The 22,500-nt window shown below is 40.0% G+C and overlaps 1 protein-coding gene across 3 annotated transcripts in view; it reads right to left on the bottom strand.

Moving 5' to 3' along the window:
• The window catches only part of LOC133556164 (phosphoribosyl pyrophosphate synthase-associated protein 1), a 38,621-nt gene that overhangs the window by 1,384 nt on the left and 14,737 nt on the right, over window positions 1-22,500 (bottom strand). The window contains exons 7-11 of one of the 3 annotated variants that reach the window (XM_061905825.1): window positions 21,951-22,096; window positions 19,887-19,928; window positions 9,729-9,799; window positions 5,836-5,982; window positions 1-1,665 (exon numbers count right to left, since the gene is read on the bottom strand). The exon at window positions 1-1,665 is cut by the window's left edge and continues 1,384 nt beyond it. In XM_061905825.1, coding sequence (XP_061761809.1) covers window positions 1,507-1,665; window positions 5,836-5,982; window positions 9,729-9,799; window positions 19,887-19,928; window positions 21,951-22,096 — 565 coding nt within the window. In that variant the 3' untranslated portion in view covers window positions 1-1,506. The remainder of the gene's footprint in view (window positions 1,666-5,835; window positions 5,983-9,728; window positions 9,800-19,886; window positions 19,929-21,950; window positions 22,097-22,500) is intronic. The other 2 variants (XM_061905826.1, XM_061905827.1) reach the window with 2 other exon arrangements.

The raw sequence follows: 22,500 nt of genomic DNA, 5'->3' as shown, positions 1-22,500 counted from the left end.
CTGCAGGACTGCTTGTATCGCACATGATATCACACGCAAGTAAACATCCTGCAGGACAGCTTGTATCACACACAAGTAAACACTCTGCAGGAGTGCTTGTATATGGTATCACACATCAGTAAACACTCTACATGACTGATAGTATCGCACATGATATAACAAACACACAAGTAAACACACTGCAGGATTGCTTTTATCGCAAATGATATCACAGACAAGTAAACACTCTGCAGGGTTGCTTGTATCGCACATGATATCATACACAAGTAAACATGACACAGGACTGCTTGTGTCGCATATGATATCACACACCAGCAAACACTCTGCAGGACTGCTTGTATCGCACATGATAACACACACGTGTAAACACACCACAGGGCTGCTTGTATCGCACATGATATCACCAACAAGTAAACACTCCATAGGACTGCTTGTATCGCACATGATTTCACACACAAACACGCTGCAGGACTGCTTGTGTGGCACATGATATCACACACAAGTAAATACTCTGCAGGACTGCTTGTATCACATGATATCACACACAAGTAAACACACTGCAGGGTTGCTTTTATCGCATATGATATCACAGGCAAGTAAACACTCTGCAGGACTGCTTTTATCGCACATTAACACACTGCAGGACTGCTTGTATGGCACATTATATCACACACAAGTAAACAATCTGCAGGACTGCTTGTATATCACACACAAGTAAACACGCCGCAGGACTGCTTGTATCGCACATGATATCACACACAAGTAAACACGCTGCAGGACTACTTGTATCTCAGGTTATAGATGCAAGCCGATGTCATCCATTACTTTAGTTTTTTTTGCCAATATCGGATATCAATATGGAATCGGGACACTAAACTGATGGTAAGAAAACTAACGGTGAAAGATGATATCACAGCTGGGTGATTTAATCAAAATTACATTGTAATTGTTCAACATTGGAGTTTCAACTCCTTTTAAAATATACATCTTTGTTGAACTGTTTCTCCCCGCGTGACAATCCAAACATTACAATGTTAACAAAAAAGTGACAAGTTTGCATGGCGACGAGCAGGAGTGGGGAAACAAGACTGGGTAAAATGGCAGCCAATCACAGTGGAGCACAGTCAAGACCACATGAATAAGCCAAGGCAAACATAACATCTTGCTACTTCTCAGTCAATTCCATGTAAAGTACCTTCACAAGTTCGTCAAAGCCAATACATGGTCACGATGCAGTAGCGATTCCCAATGTTTGACACTCACATCAGTCCAGCTTGCCAAACAGCCACTCATCAGTCTATAATATTTTGCGTGGCCTTTTCCAGAGGTGTTACAGCGCCACCTGCTGCTCAGGCATACACGGAGAAGCACATCTACACCATGCACCTTTTCAACATGACTGGTGTGGATATACATGTTTTACAAACCCTGGAGCAAGGGGAAAAAATACCTGGGTATAAGGTGGAAAATGTCTTCATGGAAGATGGCGAGCGTTTTGTTTGTGTCCTAGTCGTCCACTGCGATGTTGCGGAACAAGTAGGCCATGGACTCGCCATTGTGGATGCGGCGGATGGCCTCGGCCAGGATCATGCTGACGTCCACCGTCTTGATCTTTGGACACTGGAGCTTCTGCACCTCGTGGGGCACTGTGTTGGTCACCACCACCTGCGGGACATAACACAAATACCTCACCAGTACTGCAACGTCAACAAATATTATTTGTTAAAATATATTTTCATTATTTGTATCTGTTTATTGTCAAGTGTCCTTGGCTTTCTTGAAAGGCACTTATAAATTAGATGCATTTATTATTATTAATTGTTTCGGCTAACAATATGACGGTTTAAAGCAGTTTTTTATGACAGAGAACCGCACAGTGAAAATATACAATATATACAGTGTTTTCCGGACTATAAGGCGCACTTCAAACCTTTTTTTTTCTTCTCATAACTCGACAGTGTGCCTTAAAACCCGGTGCGCCTAACGTACGGAATAATTCTGGTTTCGCTTACCGACCTTGAAGCAATTTTATTTCGTACATAGTGTAATAAGTGTGACCAGTAGATGGCAGTCAAAACATAAGAGATACTTGTAAACTGCACTATGATGGCAATATGACTCAAGTAAAGACCAACATTTTGTATGTTCTATTGAAAATATAGAACATTACACAAGGCGCTCAAAAATCTATCACAATGTTTTAGTACGACTTCGGTAAGCTATGAAGCTGCACCGCTTGATGGATTGTCGGCGCATTAAACATAGGGAGTATTATTATAGTGTGTGTATTAGGTAGTACGTAATATCTGGCGTTTTGCTTCGCAATATTGTGCAAAAGCAACTTTTCGTACCTTCTGGTACCTGCTGATCTGTAATTGGGATCCTGTAAAATAAATCCTGAAAAATTGTGCGAATCCGTATTCGATAAGTTTCTTCTTTTTCTCTATCTTCTTGTTATGGAACATTTATCCTCTGCTGTTGCCATATCTAATATAATGTAGTGTAAAGTTCTTACTTAGATCTGTCAGTAAACCCACCATGAAAGCGCTAAAACACACCAGTGTAGTAGTGACTTTGATTTACTTCACCCAAGGAACTGTAGTTATTAGACTAGTTCGGACGTTTTTTTTACGGGACACATTTTCGGTGTTGTTTCCAGATGAGGAGATGCTGCTCTGTTATTGATTTAAAGGCCTACTGAAACCCACTACTACCCACCACACAGTCTGATAGTTTATACATCAATGATGAAATATTAACATTGCAACACATGCCAATACGGCCTTTTTAGTTTACTGAATTAAAATGTTTAATTTTCCGGGAGTTTCGTCCTGGAAACGTCGTGTAATGATGACGTGTATGCAAGACATCACGGGTTTTTAGGAAGTATGAGCGCTGCGCACACACACAGCTAAATGTCGTCTGCTTAAACGGCATAATTACACAGTATTTTGGAGATCTGTGTTGCTGAATCTTTTGCAATTTGTTCAATTAATATTGGAGAAGTCACAGTAGAAAGACGGAGTTGGGAAGCTTTAGCCTTTAGCCACACAAACACACGGTGAGTCCTTGTTTAAAATTCCTGGAGGTGAAACATTAGTATGGATCAGAGCGCGGTCAAGCCAACATGAATCAAGACGGAATGTCAACCAGCAGGTTTCGGTGAGAAAATTGTGGTTACAAAGTCGCTTCTTACCGGAGAAAAGCTGAGCTTGTGCCGTCCACAGCTGCCGTCGACTCCCCACAGACACTGCGCGTCAACTCAACCGTGGAGACACCCTTCCGACTATCAGGTAATATTAAACTCACTAAAACACTAGCAACACAATAGACAGATAAGGGATTTCCCAGAATTATCCTAGTAAATGTGTCTAAAACATCGGAATCCGTTCCAATCGCGTTTTTTTTTTTACTTTTTTTTTTTTTCTAGTATATCGCTATCAATATCCTCAAACACGAATCTTTCATCCTCGCTCAAATTAATGGGGAAATTGTCGTTTTCTTGGTCCGAATAGCACTTTTTATTGGAGGCTCCCATTATAAACAATGTGAATATGTGAGGAACCCCCACACTTGAGACGTCATCGTCTGCGACTTCCGGTAGAGGCAGGGCTTTTGTCTTAGCACCGAAAGTTGCGAACTTTATCGTGGATGTTCTCTACTAAATCCTTTCAGCAAAAATATGGCAATATCGTGAAATGATCAAGTATGACACATAGAATGGACCTGCTATCCCTGTTTAAATAAGAAAATCTAATTTCACTAGGCCTTTAAGTAAAGTCTGAATGTCATTAAAACAGTTAGGTCCATTTTTGACACTTCTTCCACTCCCGTCTTTACACTTTACACATTACAACAAATATGATGGGAAGCAGACGCCGTCGAAGATGAGCCACGTAAATAAGACCGCCACAAAACGGCGCATCCTGAAGCAACTGTCTGAAAGCGGCTTCAAGATGATCTGTAAAATATCTCTGCAACATTTTGACCAAAAAAACACCATTACATGTTATGTAGACCACAAGGAAGTGTTTTCCATTAAATAGGAAAAAAATATTTAAAAAAATATAGACAATCGGCAGTGCCCCTTATAATCCGGTGCGTCCTCCATCCATTTTTTACCACTTGTCCCTTTCGGGGTAGCGGGGGGTGCCTATCTCAGCTTCTTCGGGCAGAAGGCGGGGTACTCCCTGGACAAGTCGCCACCTCATCACAGGGCTAACACAGATAGACGGACAACATTTACACTCACATTCACACACTATGGCCAATTTAGTGTTGCCAATCAACTTATCCCCCGGTGCATGTCTTTGGAGGGGGGAGGAAGCCGGAGTACCCGGGCAGTCACGGGGAGATCATGCAAACTCCCCACAGAAAGATCCCAAGCCCAGGATCGAACCCAGAACCTTTGTATTGCGAGGTACATGCACTAACCCCTGTTTCACTATGCAGGGGTTAGTGCAAGTGCAGGGTGAACAAGGTTGTTCACCTTGGAGACCTGCTGCAGATATGAGTCCTATGGTCCAGAAAATACAGTATATATTTTATGCCCTTTTTCCTCAAATTATACCCCGATTTTTGGGGGATAAAAAAAAAAAAATAGTACTATAAATTCCGGACTATAAGCCACTATTTTTTTCCTACACTTTGTACCCTGCGGCTTATAAAACAGTGCAGCTAATTTATGTTTTTTTTTTTCCCCCCAAATGGCCATAATGTTTTGCGCTCAATAGCTTCTGTGAAACCCAAGCAGAGGACTAAAATTGTGTGTTATTGCTTGTGGCAACATCTTTTGGACCAGTTTGCTCACTGCAGGTTTGAAAATGTGTACTTCCTGTTTTAATTCCTTGAACCAGAAGTGAAACCGCCCATAGCGTTTCTTCTCTAAAGGATTCTTCATTCATCACTCCTTGCAATGTTCGTAAGTTTTACAACTAAAATTGTCATGAAAATGTTAAAAAGTTACAGATAATTTTTCTTCTTCAGTGCTTGTATTTCTAGATAAACCTCGATCTGTCGATATTAAGTATTTTTTTTTAAATGTTTTATGCCATTTTTGTCAAAGCTTGTTTTAATGGCAAACCACAAAATATACAATATTTTCCCCCCAAAAAATTCTAACTGGAATATTTCATGTCATGGAATTGGAGCCATTGAGGTCAATAATTCATAACATTGGTGTTAATTGTTGTTTTTGAGCAATGACAGTTTAAAAAAAAAAAAAAAAACACTAAAAATATTTAAAATTATTAGTATTAAAAGTAAGTCATACATTTTTTTTTTTATTATTTTAACACTTATATTTCTAGCTTAATCTCAGATTTATCAGGAGAATTATGATTTTTTTTATTTGTGTTTTTTTGTTTTTTAATTTGTGTGATGCCTTTTTGTCAAAGCAAAAACACATTATTTTTCCCAAAAATATTTCAAAGTGGAAATTTTAACAAGGAGTAATTGGAACCACGATTGAGTCAATAATTCATAAAACATTGATTTTGAGTCATTATTTTTTGAGCAATGACAGTTTTAAAAGAAAGAAAAACAGCCTGCATGGCAGCTTTGTGTTATTCGAGTTAACAATGCATTTTTTCTCGTTACATTTCACTTGTTTTGGTCTTTTTTTCCCCATTTGTTTTTTAAATTTGTATTTTTAAATTTTGCCAAGGGCCGCGGGCCACACTCGGAACACCTTTGGTTTGAGTCACCACCCATTGTAAATACTATCGGACAATACATTTGACAGGTCATTCCTGAACGTCCTACATCTTAGATGAAATACCTGTTTACAATTAAAGCCTATAATAGGCACAAGTTCACCAACAGTGCCGTTCTCACCTCGTCTATGGCAGATTCCTCTATGAGGCGTGGAGCATCGGCGGAAAGTAACCCGTGTGTGGCCATGATGTAGATTTTATAAGCGCCTCTCTCTTTCAGAATCTCAGCGGCGGCGACAAAGTCTCCAACATCATCTATGATGTCGTCCTGGAAAAGAAATTACACACAACAATTGGTCCTTGAAATGAAAACAAATAGTATTTACTTTTTGATGACCTTAAAAAAATGACTTGTTATGGTTGGGGTGCTCCAAAAAAAAAAGTGATCACTGATCAGTGGGAGTGACATGCTAACAAACCAATCAGGTAACAGTATCAACTATCACATTTTGTTGCACCATCTTGTTGCCTGGCAGTTGATTCTTTGCATGGAGTGAGACGAGGAAGTCAAAATGAAGAAAGTCACCTTAACAGGTTTTTGAATGTTTTCAAAGGGACCGTAGTCGGACCAATGTGCGTCCACCTCTTTCACTACAAAGTGGCCCCACTTAAATATGAACACTGAATTAGTAATCTTACTTGATTACTCTATATTCAAGAATCATATCTAAGCTACTTACACTTCACAACCTTGTAAAATGATTTGAAACCATGTGTTAATCATGATAATAAATAAAGATTATTTATTTATTTAAAACAAACTTCAGTATTAGGTCAGGTTGATTAGAAAAGTAGTAACAAATACACTGCATAAGAAGGGCTTTATAAATAACTACCTTAAAATACATTTATGAAAAAAGTATGTCATGCTAAAATGAAGTAAATTAATATTTAATGTTTCTTAGCGAAACGGCCAATGAAATGAAAGTGCAAAAAAAATTACAGCTTCATCACTTTAGTGATAATTTTTGCACTTATGATTTGATATTGTAATTACCACAAGTGGTGGAAAATTTTATTACACCTGAGTACCAACGCTGAGAAACAGATATTTTTGGCGGGCCTCTAGGGCAGTGGTTCTCAAATGGGGGTACGCGTATCCCTGGGGGTACTTGAAGGTATGCCAATGGGTACGTGAGATTTTTTTTTAAATATTCTAAAAATAGCAACAATTCAAAAATCCTTTATAAATATATTTTTAAATAACACTTCAACATAATATGAATATAAGTTCATAAACTTTGAAAAGAAATGCAGCCATTCAATATTCAGCTAGATTTTTTTGTGGACATGTTCCATAAATATTGATGTTAAATATTTATTTTTTTGTGAAGAAATGTTCAGAATTAAGTTCATGAATCCAGATGGATCTCTATTACAATCCCAAAAGAGGGCACTTTAAGTTGATGATTACTTCTATGTGTAGAAATCTTTATTTATAATTGAATCACTTCTTTATTTTTCAACAAGTTTTTTGTTATTTTTGTATATTTTGTTTCCAAATAGTTCAAGAAAGACCACTAAAAATGAGAAATATTTTGCACTGTTATACAATTTAATACATCAGAAACTGATGACATAGTGCTGTATTTTTCTTCTTTATCTCTTTTTTTCAACCAAAAATGCTTTGCTCTGATTAGGGGGTACTTGAATTAAAAAAAAATTCACAGGGGGTACTGAAAAAAGGTTGAGAACCACTGCTCTAGGAGGCAATCACTTCAGAGCACAGCTGTAACTTCCTGGCACTAAACCTGCAGAAAATAGTTATTCTCAGGTTTCTCTTTGTTTACATTTTCACACTCAACATTTTTTTACACCTTATTAAGCATTTCTTACATATTCCTTATTTTCGCACCTTCATTTTAAGAGGTTTTTGTTAAGTGTTCAAGGTGGTTTTAAAAAATCTATTAATTAAATTAGATTTGAACTTAAAAAGAAATTACACACAAAATCAGTCGAAGTGAAAACAAGTGTATTTTTGGATGATTTAAAAATACAATTAGGTGTTAAAATAGGGGATTCTATATCAATTCATAGTTTTAAACAATTTCGAAAAACAAACAAACTTGTTGCTCTTTTGGCTCACAAGAAGACATTTGACTAATATACTGTAAGTGGATTTTACTTTCGTAATGTTTATAATTGTAGCAATATGGTTGTCAAAGTTAAGGATTTGTGTGATTTCCGATTGTTTGTGATGGCACCAAAGGGACTTCTGGTTGTGTGCGTGTGTCGGCAGAGCAGAGCATACAGGACAGTTCAGATTGTTGTCGTTTTAGCTTGTTAGTTAAAAGAGACAGTTTTAATCATCACCCACGTGTTATGTGTGTCTGATATACAGTACTGTATAGCACTTTATGTTGTGGTCAAAATATAACATTTGGAATTAATGTTGTTCCCGTTGGGTTGAGTTTTTTTCTTTTTTTTTTGCCCTGATGTGGGATTTGAGCCGAGGATGTCATTGTGGCTGGTGCAGCCCTTTGAGACATTTGTGATTAAGGTCTATATAAGTAAACTTTGATTGATTGATGACAATTCTCACTAAAATAGGGACTTTTGTCCAGGCTGCAACTCATTATTCTTCCATCCATTTTCTACCGCTTGTCCCTTTTGAGGTTGCAGGGGGTGCTGGAGCCTATTTCATATTGAGCATAAATTCCGGACTAAGCCACTATATTGTTCCTACGCTTTTGACCTTGTGGCTTATTAAACGATTTTACAGATTTTTCTTCACTGACGGCGATAATGAAAATTGTTTTCATTAAACACATGCAAAGACACTAAAAAAGTGTGTGTGCTAAGGCGCCATCTTTTGGACGAGTTTGCTCACTGCAAGTGCTGCTCGGTGAATGGCTGCAAGCGTTTTCTGCTGTTTAAAGCTTTGAACCAGAAGTACAAGTGATGTTCTGCCTTTTATTCTTTCATAGCTATCTACTCGTGCGGAGTCTTCATTCATCACTCCAAGCAACGTTTGTAAGTTTTACAATACAACTAAAACAATTCGTACTTACTAGAGCGTCCCTTGTGTGATGTCGGTAGGAGTGTTTTCATGCGTATTTGTACGTGCTAACTTAATCTAATCAAGAGAGCATCCTTAGCATTAGCTAACATGCTAACACGTTTCAAAGTGTCTGTGTTAGTAATATTAAATTACAATGGCATTATTTTTGTATTGCTTTAGTTTAAAAAATCCATCCATCCATCCATCTTCTACCGCTTGTCCCTTTTAGGGTCGCGGGGGGTGCTGGAGCCTATTTCAGCTGCATTCGGGCAGAAGGCGGGGTACACCCTGGACAAATTCCTCAGTAAATTCACCAAAATGTCATTGTGTTTAGCTTATTGGAGATCTAACTTTCTTAGCTAGTGGGTCCATGACGATGATTTCTGTTTTGTTTGATCAGCTGTTTTACTGCCGTGACACAGACACCATTTGGAAAGCAATTAAGGTATGTAAATAAACATTTACACAATCCTTCTGTACGGCTTATAGTCCAATGCGGCAAATTTATGAAAAAAATATGATGTTTAAAATGTAGTGGGTACGGCTTATATAGTACCGCATTTTTCGGAGTATAAGTTGCTCCTGGGTATAAGTCGCACCTGCCAAAAATGCATGATAAAGAAGGAAAAAAACATATATAAGTCGCACTGGAGTATAAGTCGCATTTTTGGGGGGAATGTATTTGATAAAACGCAACACCAAGAATAGACATTTGAAAGGCAATTTAAAATAAATAAAGAATAGCGAGCAACAGGCTGAATAAGTGTACGTTGACTAAGAAAAAAACTGTGACTTATAGTCCGAAAAATACGGTACATTGTTCTTTTTGAAGAAATTTGCTTTACTATTTCAACTTTGATTACCGAACCCTATTCAAGAACCAATTAAGTTTGTAAATATAAGTTCAACAGTGTATTTTAAAAAAATTTCACAATTAAAACATGACACTAATTAACCTCACAAAATGAATCCTAAGTGTACGATAGCAATAATAGGCTAGAGCAGCCTCTTACCACAATGATGGCAATTCGCCCCCCCACATCTCCAACAACGGTAATGGGCGGTTTCTCCTTGGCCATCATCACTGCAAAGACAATTAGCGAGTGTTAGCAGCATTACAGAAATCGGCGTGATTACGAGTCAGTCCAAGTAGATTGGGTAAAATGGGTTGAGAAAATGCTTCGCATTTGAGGAAATCTGCGTCCCAAATGACTTAGTCCTAATGCAGATAGAAATGTTAAAAGTTGTTTTAACTTCAAATTGGCAATTATTGTGATTGTGAGGAGTTCTTCCCCCCCATTCTACCCCACCTACCCCCTGGGTGGTTTATCTGAAATGCCAAAACGTATACAGCACATGCCATGCAAAGAATTCAAAAGGGGTTTTCTGCCCAGGATACCCAATCAGAAGGAAGCATTTTAACCGGCCGTGGCAGGCACATGACAGCAGTGTGCATATGAGCAAATATGCACCGTGAGAATCGTATTAGACACGGGGGACAACGGTGCGTAATCATCACTGCAGAGGGGTTTCTTCATTCACGCTTGCCAATCTTTGAGGTCAATCGTCTGTCTGACGTCACCGCTCCCAGGCAATATTTGCATACATGCGCACAATAATCACAATGTGTTTTGGCCTGTCACTCACAAAATATGTCAGATGTTTGTTTTTCCCCCAGAGCAAACAAAGCAGAAGTGTTTCACTGACCTGCATCTGTTCTCGTGTAGCAACACTAATAGACAAAAGTATTTGACCACATGGTTTGAAGGGGAACTGCACCATTGTTTGGGGAATTTTGTTTATCCTAATGTGAGACAAGAACACATATTTTTGATCTTTTCTAATTCATTCTGAATCATAAATAAATGCTAGCGAAAGTCAGGTAACTATGGAGTCAATGTGTGTCGCTTAAAAAAAAAAGAACATCCACAATCCGCCATCATCGCTAAAAAAAATGTTTGCCTGCTTATAATAATATCAATACTTGGTTAATATTCAGGTCACGAGTTGTAAATGGGGCTTTATGGGCGGGATACAAATCTTTCAATTGTGACATTGTTAGCCACCTCATACTCGCCATATTTTACGACATAGAATGCATTAAAAAAAGGAAAACCATGTGTTCTTGTCTTGTAAGAATTGGGGAAAAAGTGCTGTTACCCTTTAAGTGACAAACTAATAGACAAAAGTAGACCAATCTAGTTTTGCTTATGACCACTCAACCAGAACATTAGTGAAGTCAGAAGTCACTGATGTTGGACCTGAAAGAGGGCCAGCTGGCTCATCTCATTACAAAAGGTGTTTGCTGCCCATGCAGGCAAGGTTCTTCACAAGTTTTTTTTTTTTCTAGTCCACACCAAACTTATCCAAGCGTGCCTTTATGGAACTTTCATTGCACACTTGCTCCACACATACAAAATTTCCTGGCAATATAAAGAATGATTCTGTGGGAAATGCATGATTAACGGATTAAGTGTCTTTATACTTTTGTCTATATAGCGCATTACCTGTCACAGCAGACACTCAAGGGATAATTTGCTGTCTCCAGATTTTGTTTTGAGGTAAAAAAAAAAAAAACAAAAAAAAAACAATGGCAACATTGTGAGAATTGTTATACATGTAAAAGTATTCATTGAGCCAAAGGGTGGAAGGAGACAATCAGCTAGCAAAGCCAATTGTGAGAGGAAAAGTATCAGGGGGGAAAAAAGAGGAGGAGCATGCCTTGTGCATCACTTTCCTGAATACCGTGACAACCACCGCCATCTGTGGGGGCTTTAACCATGTTGAGCCAAAACCAAAGAAGGCAAACACTTCTCCAAAATTTGTGAGGACTTGACTTACGTCAAAACCTGACACTGCTTGAAAATGGAAGAGTGTTCCCTCACCACTTCCTCGGTCGCTCACTGCGGTCTCAGTGAATCCTGGATTTTTACGTTACTCATTGAAGGTTTTAGAATGCATGAAGCAGAGGTGCCCAAACGTTTTGGCTCCAAGGGCCAGAGTGAAAATGTGCCGATGGGCTGCAGGCCAAACACAGCAACTTCACGTGTGAAACACAAACAGCCAAAAAGATACTATATTTACCAATAACAATGATAGATGGCAACAAGATAGCACACTAAGTAGCCTTTCGAACATGCTAGCAATGCTTGAGTGAGCGTTAAGTGTGTGTCACTTCCAGTACCGTTATTCAGCAGGTATCATAAATACTTGTAATATTTAGTAGTAGGGTTGTACGGTATACCGGTATTAGTATAGTACCGGGATACTAATGAATCATATTCGGTACTATACCGCCTCTAAAAAGTACCGCTCCAACCCCCCGCCCCCCGTCAACGTCACGTCGTGTTATTGCTGGGTTTACGAGCAGAGGAGCATGTTCGGCAACGCACAATCACAGAGTACTTACAAGCAGACACAGTGTGTAGAAAGAAAAGGGAGAATAGACCCATTTTGGCTTAAAAACGAACAGTAAAGGTAAAGTTATAACACTTAAACGCTCTCAGGAAGAGGTGCTTTAAGACATGGCTGGCTAGCTAGTGGCTATCCGCAGTCGGCAATGTTGCAGCTACTTCTAAATCACTAATCCTCGCCTCCATGGCGACAAATAAGTAAGTTTCTTACAAATACCATCCCTGCAGGACGACGAATAGCTAAATATGCTTCATGTAGCTTAACCGGCGTCAAAATGTAAACAAAAGCCACGTATTTAGTCGATACTATTATGATTACATCGATATTTTTTGGCATCACAACATCTTCTTTCGTTTTTCTTAAAAATTTGTATTATGTTTATAAAGTCAGGAAATATGTCCCATGACACATGAGGACTTTGAAAACGACCAATGCATGATCCTGTAACTACTTGGTATTGGATTGATACCCAATTTTGTGGGATCCAAATAGAAGAATAAGTGATTATTACATTTTAACAGAAGTGTAGACAGAACATGTTAAACCAGAAAGTAACCAGATATTAACAGTAAACGAAAAAGTAGATTAATATTTCTACCACTTGTCCTTAATAATGTTGACAAAATAATAGAATGGAAAATGACAATATGTTACTGCATATGTCAGCAGACTAAATTAGGAGCATTTGTTTGTTTACTTACTAAAATAAACAAAAGTTGTCTTGTACATTCACTATTTTATTGAAGGACAAACTTGCAATAAGAAACATGTTTAATGTACCCTAAGATTTTTTGTTAAAATAAAGCTAGCAATGCAATTTTTTGTGGTCCCCTTTATTTAAAAAAAAGTATCGAAAAGTACCGAGAAGTATTGAAATACATTTTGATACCAGTACCAATATACACTATTTAGTAGTGTTGAATGTTAGAAAAACTTCGATCAAGAGAAATTAGTCAAACAGAGAACAATAATAAAATGTAAAAAACAAACATTTTTATTATTGACTGTCTGGAATGGACGTATGCTGTCTTTAAGTAGAAGTGGAGTGATAATTGTTTTTGCCGACACGTGGTGATCACAAAAATGTATTAAGTTAATTTAAGCTCATGACGCACTGATTTGAATGATGCGGATCGCATTTACTTACTATTTAGAATGCATAAAAAAGAAAAACATTTGTATTCTTGTCTTACGTAAGGATTGTGAATGATGGGCAAAATTAAAAAAAAGATGCAGTTCCCCTTTAAAGTTGTGTTGCGGCTCTGTTCCTTCTAAACTAGTAAGCAACGTTTGATGTTAAAATCAAAATGATAATGCTACTGTTTGCTATTAAAAACTTGCGCGCTTGCAATAAATAGCCACCAGCTTGATAATTCGCAGTTCCAAACTACTTCCTTCAAAATAACTCTCCCGCCGGGCTTTCTTTGCTTCGGACCTGTATCCGCCCTGGTATGTTCTTGGTAGTAGCGTCATGTGTGTAGCGCAATCCAAGGTCAATTCCTGATAGCGTCTGCTATTTAACATCAACATAGCCAGTACAGACGTCATCTTTTGTAATCTGTGCCCATATTACAGCATCGTTTATGTGCTAGTCATCTTAAAATGTGGTCTTCTGGCAAAACACTACCACTTTGGTCCATTGGCGCCGCCAAAAACACTAAAAACTGAAAGTTATTAAAGTGGGGCTTCAACATTTGATGTCATTATCAAATATACTAAACTTCAGAAAAGTCTGTCATTATTAAACCCAACGTTTTCCTTTTTTAGTTTAGAAAAAAAATCAATCAATTCTCTTTTAAAACGACCTAGGATTGATACCTATGTTTCGGATGATACATTTGCAGAGCACAGATTGATATACTTGAAGTTCAGGAATATAAATTGATCAATCGATAAATCGATCAACTGGTACACCGCTAATAATAAACTAGACTTTGAGATGCTTGTTTTATATTTACATGTTTAGTGTGTGTGAAAACTGTGTGGAGGGTTTAGTTTAGGTCAGGGGTGTGAAGACTTTTTGATTTGGGGGGTGAATTGGGTTGAACAAAAATATGGTTGATGGCCAACTATGGAAATATATATATATATATACATATATATATATATATATATTAGGGGTGTGGGAAAAAATCGATTCGACTACGTTGTGCGATGAATCGATTCTCTTTTTTTTTTTTCAATCTATATATATATATATATATATATATATATATATATATACACATGTATGTGTGGGGAAAAATCACAAGACTACTTCATCTCTACAGAACTGTTTCATTAGGGGTTCCCTCAAACATCAGGATATTTTTAAAATTAATTTAAATGTTAAGAATAAAAATAAATAAAAAATTCCTGACGATAGAGGGAACCCCTCATGAAACAGTTCTGTAGAGATGAAGTAGTCTTGTGATATTTTTCCCCACACATACATATATTGCGCTCTACCACGATATCGAGCACTATTCTCTGGATAATATAAGATACACACATATATATATATATATATATATATATATATATATATATATATATATACATATATACACACACACACACACACACACTCTCAAACACACATTCATGTACAGGCCAAAAGTTTAGACACACTTTCTCATTTTAAGGCATTTTCTTTGTTTTCATGATTATTTACATTGTAGATTGTCACTGAAGATATCAAAACTATGACACCTGTGAAGTGAAAACCCTTTCAGGAGACTATCTCTTGAAGCTCAGCGAGAGAATACCAAGAGTGTACAAAACAGTAATCAGAGCAAATGGTGGCTACTTTGAAGAAACTAGAATATAAAACATGTTTTCAGTTATTTCACCTTTTTTGTGAAGTACATAACTCCACTTCTGTTCATTTATAGTTTTGATGCCTTCAGTGAATATATACAATGTAAATAGTCATGAAAATAAAGAAAACCCATTGAACGAGGTGTCCAAACCTTCGGCCTATTATTATAATTGGATATTAAGAGTATGTGAAAGTGTGACTTCTTCCTTGTTTACTCCCCTAACAACCACCTTAACATTTTGTAATCAATAAGTGTTGGGGGTGCTTTGTATTTTTCCAAACTTGATTTAAATGGGTGCAGTTTTTAATTGTTTACGGTGTACGATCATTGAGCAGGTTGTGTTATGTGTAAACATGTCTGTTGGATTTCTTTCCACAATGACTCAGGAAGGTGTTTTGCATTGGTTCATTAAGCATATTTGGTGAATACTCCCATTCACAGCATTATTGAAGGTCATTGTCTTGAATTACACATGATGTCAACTCAATGGCGACCAAACATCCATCCATCTTATGCTTATCCGAGGTCGGGTCGCGGGGGCAGCAGCCTAAGCAGGGAAGCCCAGACTTCCCTCTCCCCAGCCACTTCGTCTAGCTCATCCTGAGGGATTCCAAGGCGTTCCCAGGCCAGCCAGGAGACATAGTCTTCCCAATGTGTCCTGGGTCTTCCCCGTGGCCTCCTACCGGTTGGACGTGCCCTAAACACCTCCCTAGGGAGGCGTTCGGGTGGCATCCTGACCAGATGCCCGAGCCACCTCATCTGGCTCCTCTCGATGTGGAGGAGCAGTGGCTTTATTTTGAGCTCCTCTCGGATGGCAGAGCTTCTCACCCTATCTCTAAGGGAGAGCCCCGCCACCCGGCGTAGGAAACTCATTTCGGCTGCTTGTACCCGTGATCTTATCCTTTCGGTCATGACCCAAAGCTCATGACCATAGGTGAGGATGGGAACGTAGATCGACTGGTAAATTGAGAGCTTTGCCTTCCGGCTCAGCTCCTTCTTCACCACAACGGATCAGTACAACGTCTGCATTACTAAAAACGGCGCACCGATCCGCCGTCGATCTCACGATCCACTCTTCCCCCACTCGTGAACAAGACTCCTAGGTACTTGAACTCCTCCACTTAGGGCTGGGTCTCCCCAACCCGGAGAGGGCATTCCACCCTTTTCCTGGAGAGAACCATGGACTTGGAGGTGCTGATTCTCGTTCCAGTCGCCTCACACTCAGCTGCGAACTGATCCAGTGAGAGCTGAAGATCGCGGCCAGATGAAGCCTTCAGGAACACATCATCTGCAAAAAGCAAAGACCTAATCCCGCAGCCACCAAACCGGAACCCCTCAACGCCATGACTGCGCCTAGAAATTCTGTCCATAAAAGTTATGAACAGAATCGGTGACAAAGGACAGCCTTGGCGGAGTCCAACTCTCACTGGAAACGTGTCCGACTTACTGCCAGCAATGCTGACCAAGCTCTGGCACTGATCATACAGGGAGCGGACCGCCACAATAAGACAGTCCGACACCCCATACTCTCTGAACACTCCCCCACAGGAGTTCCCGAGGGACACGGTCGAATGCTTTCTCCAAGTCTACAAAGCACATGTAGACTGGTTGGGCAAACTCCCATGCACCCTCAAGAACCCTGCCTAGAGTATAGAGCTGGTCCTCAGTTCCACGACCAGGACAGAAACCACACTGTTCCTCCTGAATCCGAGGTTCGACTATCCAGCGTAGCCTCCTCTCCCGTACACCTGAATAAACCTTACCGGGACGGCTGAAGAGTGTGATCCTACCATGGTTGGAACACACCCTCCGGTCCCCCTTCTTAAAGAGAGGGACCACCACTCCGGTCTGCCAATCCAGAGGTACCGCACCCGATGTCCACGCGATGCTGCAGAGTCTTGTCAACCAAGACAGCCACACAGCATCCGGAGCTTTAAGGAACTCCGGGCGGATCTCTTCCACCCCCAGGGCCTTGCCGCCGAGGAGCTTTTTAACTACCTCAGCAACCTCAGCTCCAGAAATAGGAGAGCCCACCACAGATTCCCCAGGCACTGCTTCCTCATAGGAAGACGTGTTGGTGGGATTGAGGAAGTCTTCGAAGTATTCCCTCCACCGATCCACAACATCCGCAGTAGAAGTCAGCAGAACACCATCCGCACCATACACGGTGTTGAGAGTGCACTCCTTCCCCTTCCTGAGGCGGCGTACAGTGGTCCAGAATCGCTTCGAAGCTGTCTGGAAGTCGTTTTCCATGACTTCCCCAAACTCCTCCCATGTCTGAGTTTTTGCCTCCGCGACCGCTAAAGCTGCACACCGCTTGGCCCGTCGGTACCCTGTTCTACATGGTAGTGTGCTGGGGAGGCAGTACATCTAAGAAGGACAGCTCCAGACTTGAGAAACTGATCAGGCGGGCCGGTTCTACAATCGGAATGAAACTGGACTCACTGGTGACGGTGGCAGAGAAGAGACTGTTGACAAACTAGTGAGCATCCTGGATGATGCTAGTCACCCTCTGCATAGCGTTATCAGTAGCCAGAGGAGCCTGTTCAGTGCTAGACTGCTTCATCCCAAGTGCAGGACTAATAGACTCAAAAACTCCTTTGTCCCACACGCTATTAGACTGTACAACTCCTCTCTGGGGCGGGGGGTACAAGGATGACAGGGGATGCAAAACAATAACAGTGCAATAGGTTTTCATAACATGGTCACTACTGCCTACTTTCTCTTGTTATATTCTTATCTTACTGTTATATTTTTATTCCCTTTGTTACTTTTTTATTTTTATTTTTTATTCTTATTGTAATATTTCTCTATTTTGTTTCCATTTAAACCCCCATTATTTACTTTTTCCTTTTTTTAAATTGATCTCAACTCTGTACACTGCTGCTGGAATTTTAATTTTCCTGAAGGAACTCTCGTGAAGGAATCAATAAAGTACTATCTATCTACCCGTCCACTACCTCCGGAGTCCTATGAGCCAAAAGAACCCGATAGGACTCCTTCTTCAGCTTGACGGCATCCCTCACTGCTGGTGTCCACCAACGGGTTCTGGGATTACCGCCACGACAGGCACCAACAACCTTGCGGCCACAGCTCCAATCAGCTGCCTCGACAATAGAGGTGCGGAACATGGTCCACTCGGACTCAATGTCCTGCACCTCCCTCGTGACATCTTCAAAGTTCTTCCGGAGGTGGGAATTGAAACGCTCTCTGACAGGAGACTCTGCCAGACGTTCCCAGCAGACCCTCACAATGCGATTGGGCCAGCCAGGTCTGTCCGGAACTCTCCCCCACCATCGCAGCCAACTCACCACCAGGTGGAGATCGGTAGAAAGCTCCGCCCCGCTCTTCACCAGAGTGTCCAAAACATAAGGCCGCAAAACCGATGACACAACTACAAAGTCGATCATGGAACTGCGGCCTAGGGTGTCCTAGTGCCAAGTGCACATATGGACACCATTATGTTTGAACATGGTATTTGTTTTGGACAAACTGTGACGAACACAAAAGTCCAATAACAACACCACTCGGGTTTAGATCCGGGCGTCCAATCTTCCCAATCAGGCCTCTCCAGTTTCACTGTCGTTGCCAACATGAGCGTTAAAGTCCCCCAGTAGGACAAGGGAATCACTTGGGGGAGCACTTTCCAGTACTCCCTCGAGTGTACCCAAAAAGGGTGGGTACTCTGAACTGATGTTTGGTGCGTAAGCACAAACAACAAGTCAGGACCCGTCCCCCCCACCCGAGGGCGGAGGGAAGCTACCCTCTCGTCCACTGGGTTGAACTCCAACGTGGAGGTTTTGAGACGGGAGGCAACGAGAATTGCCACCCCAGCCCGTCGCCTCTCACTGCCAGCAACGCCAGAGTGGAAGAGAGTCCAGTCCCTCCACTCCCCAACTCCGGGCCTGGCTCCAGAGCGGGGCTTCGGTGACCCGCGTCCGGGTGAGGGAAATCTGAGTCCATTATGTTATAATTCCATAGAAGTCTTTGAGCTGCTCTTTGTCTGATCCCTCACCTGTGACCTTCTTTGTCTTGGGAGACCCTACCAAGGGGCATGAAAGCCCCCGGACAACATAGCTCCTAGGATCATTGGGACACGCGAACTCCTCTACCACGTTAAGGTGGCAGCTCAGAGAGGAGGGTGACCAAACAACAGCATCAAAATTGTCAAATTATTAAAACATATGCAATCTCCCTGTGTGTAAGATTCCTCATTAACTTAACTCATTATGTCTCGCAGGCTGGCCGTGGTTTGGACACCCCTGGTTTAGATAGACTTTAAATGCATGTAATAGTCATAAAAACTATACAATGAATTGTGTCCCTAGTTCACAAAAACTGACCTACCACTGACCTAATCGAGGGAACACTTTATTCATAAAAAAAAAGGTACACCAGCGAGTAAATAACCCTAGATTTACTGATATTAATTGAATGCATGGTAATATTTGGTCTTTCTGCAAGTAGATGTACAAGTTAAAAAAGCATGCGTCATTGTTCTCATCACATGCAGTTGAGATTAGCAAAATGTTAATCAGATTTTTCAAAAGAGCAGCTTCGACAGGGGTGCAACATGTGCTGATTGGCAAGATGAGTCCAGATATTGAAGTATAGAAAAAAAGGGAAAACAAGATGTTTGGCATGGTTCTGGTTTGATTTATGAGAAATAAAATCAGAACACAATAAAACAGAGTTTGCTTGCATCTTGTAGAAGTGGCTGTCTAGAATCTGAGGAAGTGCGGCAATTGAAATTGACTCAAACGTGTGGTTTCTGAGGCGTATACGAGCAAGGAGCTTTTGTGTTCAAAATGTCTTTGCACTCCGTTCTTTAATCCAGACCCCATTTTTTTACAGGATGCCAAACAAACCCTTTGTCGTCACATGCACGCACAACCGAGGAACCACTTGAAGAGGAACCACTTCATAGTCAGGTGTAGGTTAGGTTTACGCTCGTACTTGGAAGCTCTATGCCAGGGAACGGAGCTTGTTGTTTGCCTGCTATTGCCAACAAATAAACACCACGTTAAACATAAATGCACAAAGATATATCACAAACACATGATGCCAAGACTTGGAAAATCCTCTCATGCGGAATAATCACACCAACAGTTGGCACTCATTGCGTCCACGTTTCTTCTTACGGTGGATGGAATTTGACAGGTGTTGTTCCAAGGGAGGATTTTTAAAGTCTACGGTAGGAATAAAAACGTGTAAAAATATGAATCTTTATGGATGTTAACTTTTTGGAGTAATTTGCCAACGACACAATTTGTAAGCACATGAAAGAATAACTAAACTATGTTATGTTGAATATATTTAATTTCAAACTTGATGTATAGTCTAAGCCAAAGGGGTCTAGATCAGTAGGTGATAACCATAGGGCTGGGACAGATTGTTGGAACAGGTAAGTGTGGAGAGTGTTTGGCATTTTTCCCATCATACATTGTAATGGGTGTAATTTGCATTTATTTATGGTGCATGGACGTTTTTAATAATATCCACAAAGTTGAGTGATGTTGAGTTGTGTTATGTGTGACCACGTTTGTTGACATTTATTTTTTTGCACCATGACTAGGGAAGATTGTTTGCATTGGGTCATATAAGTGAATGTTATGCATAATTCAAGTTAGTGCATAATTAAGTGTTATTGACCTGAATTATTGTCCACTTAATGGTACTAAAACAACAGCATCAAAGCAGTCTTTTTTTAAATTAATGCATTAAACACATGACGTCTTGCGGGCCAAATTGAAGGCGTCGGAGGTTTGTAGTTTGGACACCCTTGCCCTGGAGGTACGCCAAAAAAAAACGTTTTTTTGCTTTGGTCCATATGGGCAGTTGTCAAACACATTTGCACCACTTGTGGCAGTAATGACAATATCAAACAAACAGAAGTCCCGAGCTAGAGTCAGATACATTTCTTAAGCACAATAATTATGACATTATTGGTCAAGCTGTGTTTTTATTTGCATGTAAATTTTATTGACAGCTTAGGTAAATAATTTAGTACATTTTTCACAACATAATTGTATATATATTTATTTTTTAGCAGGTTTTTACGAGTCCCTTCTTTTGCAGTATATTTGGTTAGTAGTTATTTTTTAATCAGCCTGACCTACGTGTAAGGGTTGTGTGTTAAACAATATTTGTGATGAATAAGCTTTTTTGATTTAGTTTGACAAGGTTTTAAAGTGTGTAAGTAGGTTTAATATAATTGTTGTATACGATTAAAATCAAGAAGAAGAGGACTAATTCAGTGTTAATGTTTGAGTGGGCCCCGAGCACCTATAAAGTGAAAAGCTTAAGCACCCCTAGTCCTGATGATATCATTGTCTAATTTGCATTGTTGGCCAAAATTTGTGTACAAATATTTTTTTTACAAATTTAAAAAAAAAGTCCTATGTACATATATTTCAAATAGGACTGTCGAAGTTAAAGCAATAAGAATAAGTTCAGTCTAATTTCCTTTGACGACACTATTTTCATTGCCATACTGACATATATTGTCAGCCCACGCCGTAGAAGTGTGAGAAAACGCACACGAGCGAGAACTAACACATTAACGTGGGAATTTTCCAGTTATTGTCGGTCTGACACATAATATTAATGAAATCACAGAGTGTAAACGAGACCATTAAAATAACCTTTGTGTTTCCTGCTTGGTCATTAATTAATTAGTAAGGAATGCGGACCTAATTGAATTTAAACGTAAAATAGCAAAACACTCCACTGAATTAAGTGGTTGAAGGTTGCAAAGTGATAAATAGGTGAGATTTTGTGGGAATATAAGCATGCAAAATGTCTATTTTTCAATGTATGGTTGATGGTATGAGTGGAAAAAGAGTAAAGCCATACTTTTTCTGAGCTTCAACAAAGCTAAAACTGAGGGAAACATCAGTCACGTTATTTCTATTAATGGAAAACAATCTGCCGCTTTTGTGCTCATTCAGCCTGGAAAGTCAGGGCAGAAAAGCTATAAACATCTTGTGTCAATTAATGAAAATAAACAATCTGTCTTACAGGGTAGCTCCAGTCCGGTGTGTCCTGTGGTGTTGCGCACACATGGTGGGGAGTGTCTTCCATCGGCCATGTCAGATTCGGAACACTGAGCCTCGCCGTGAATCACAGCCAGGCCTAGGCGCAAACGCTCTGCGTAGGACTGAGCTCTGGAGAAAAGGATGGAAATATCAGACCTGCAATTAAATGTGCTTTTGCTGCCAAGATTGTATGCGTCGCCAATAATTATTTGGCGATTAGTAGTACAGAGATCATGTCGTTTTTGTAAGTGTATAACTTTACCATAAAAGTGTCATGCATATACACAGCCTCGTCATTGTCAGGGCGCACACTGCTTATTGCAGAAACCGCTGTTTGGAGGCGAGATGGCCAAACAAAGTTATGAACTTAGGTATATGAGACACATTATTAGCTGCTAGCCACTTTTCAGCCAGGGGAATAATAAAAATGCAGTGTCCAAGGGGATTGGCGTTTGTGACCCGCATTAAAAGGCATTCTGGGTGATTACATACGTTTTCACAAAAATCGATCAATATTGATACAGGCCAACCGA

This window comes from Nerophis ophidion, linkage group LG07, assembly GCF_033978795.1.
Source record: "Nerophis ophidion isolate RoL-2023_Sa linkage group LG07, RoL_Noph_v1.0, whole genome shotgun sequence".
Lineage (NCBI taxonomy): Eukaryota > Metazoa > Chordata > Actinopteri > Syngnathiformes > Syngnathidae > Nerophis > Nerophis ophidion.
This window is presented reverse-complemented; position numbering and strand designations above follow the sequence as displayed.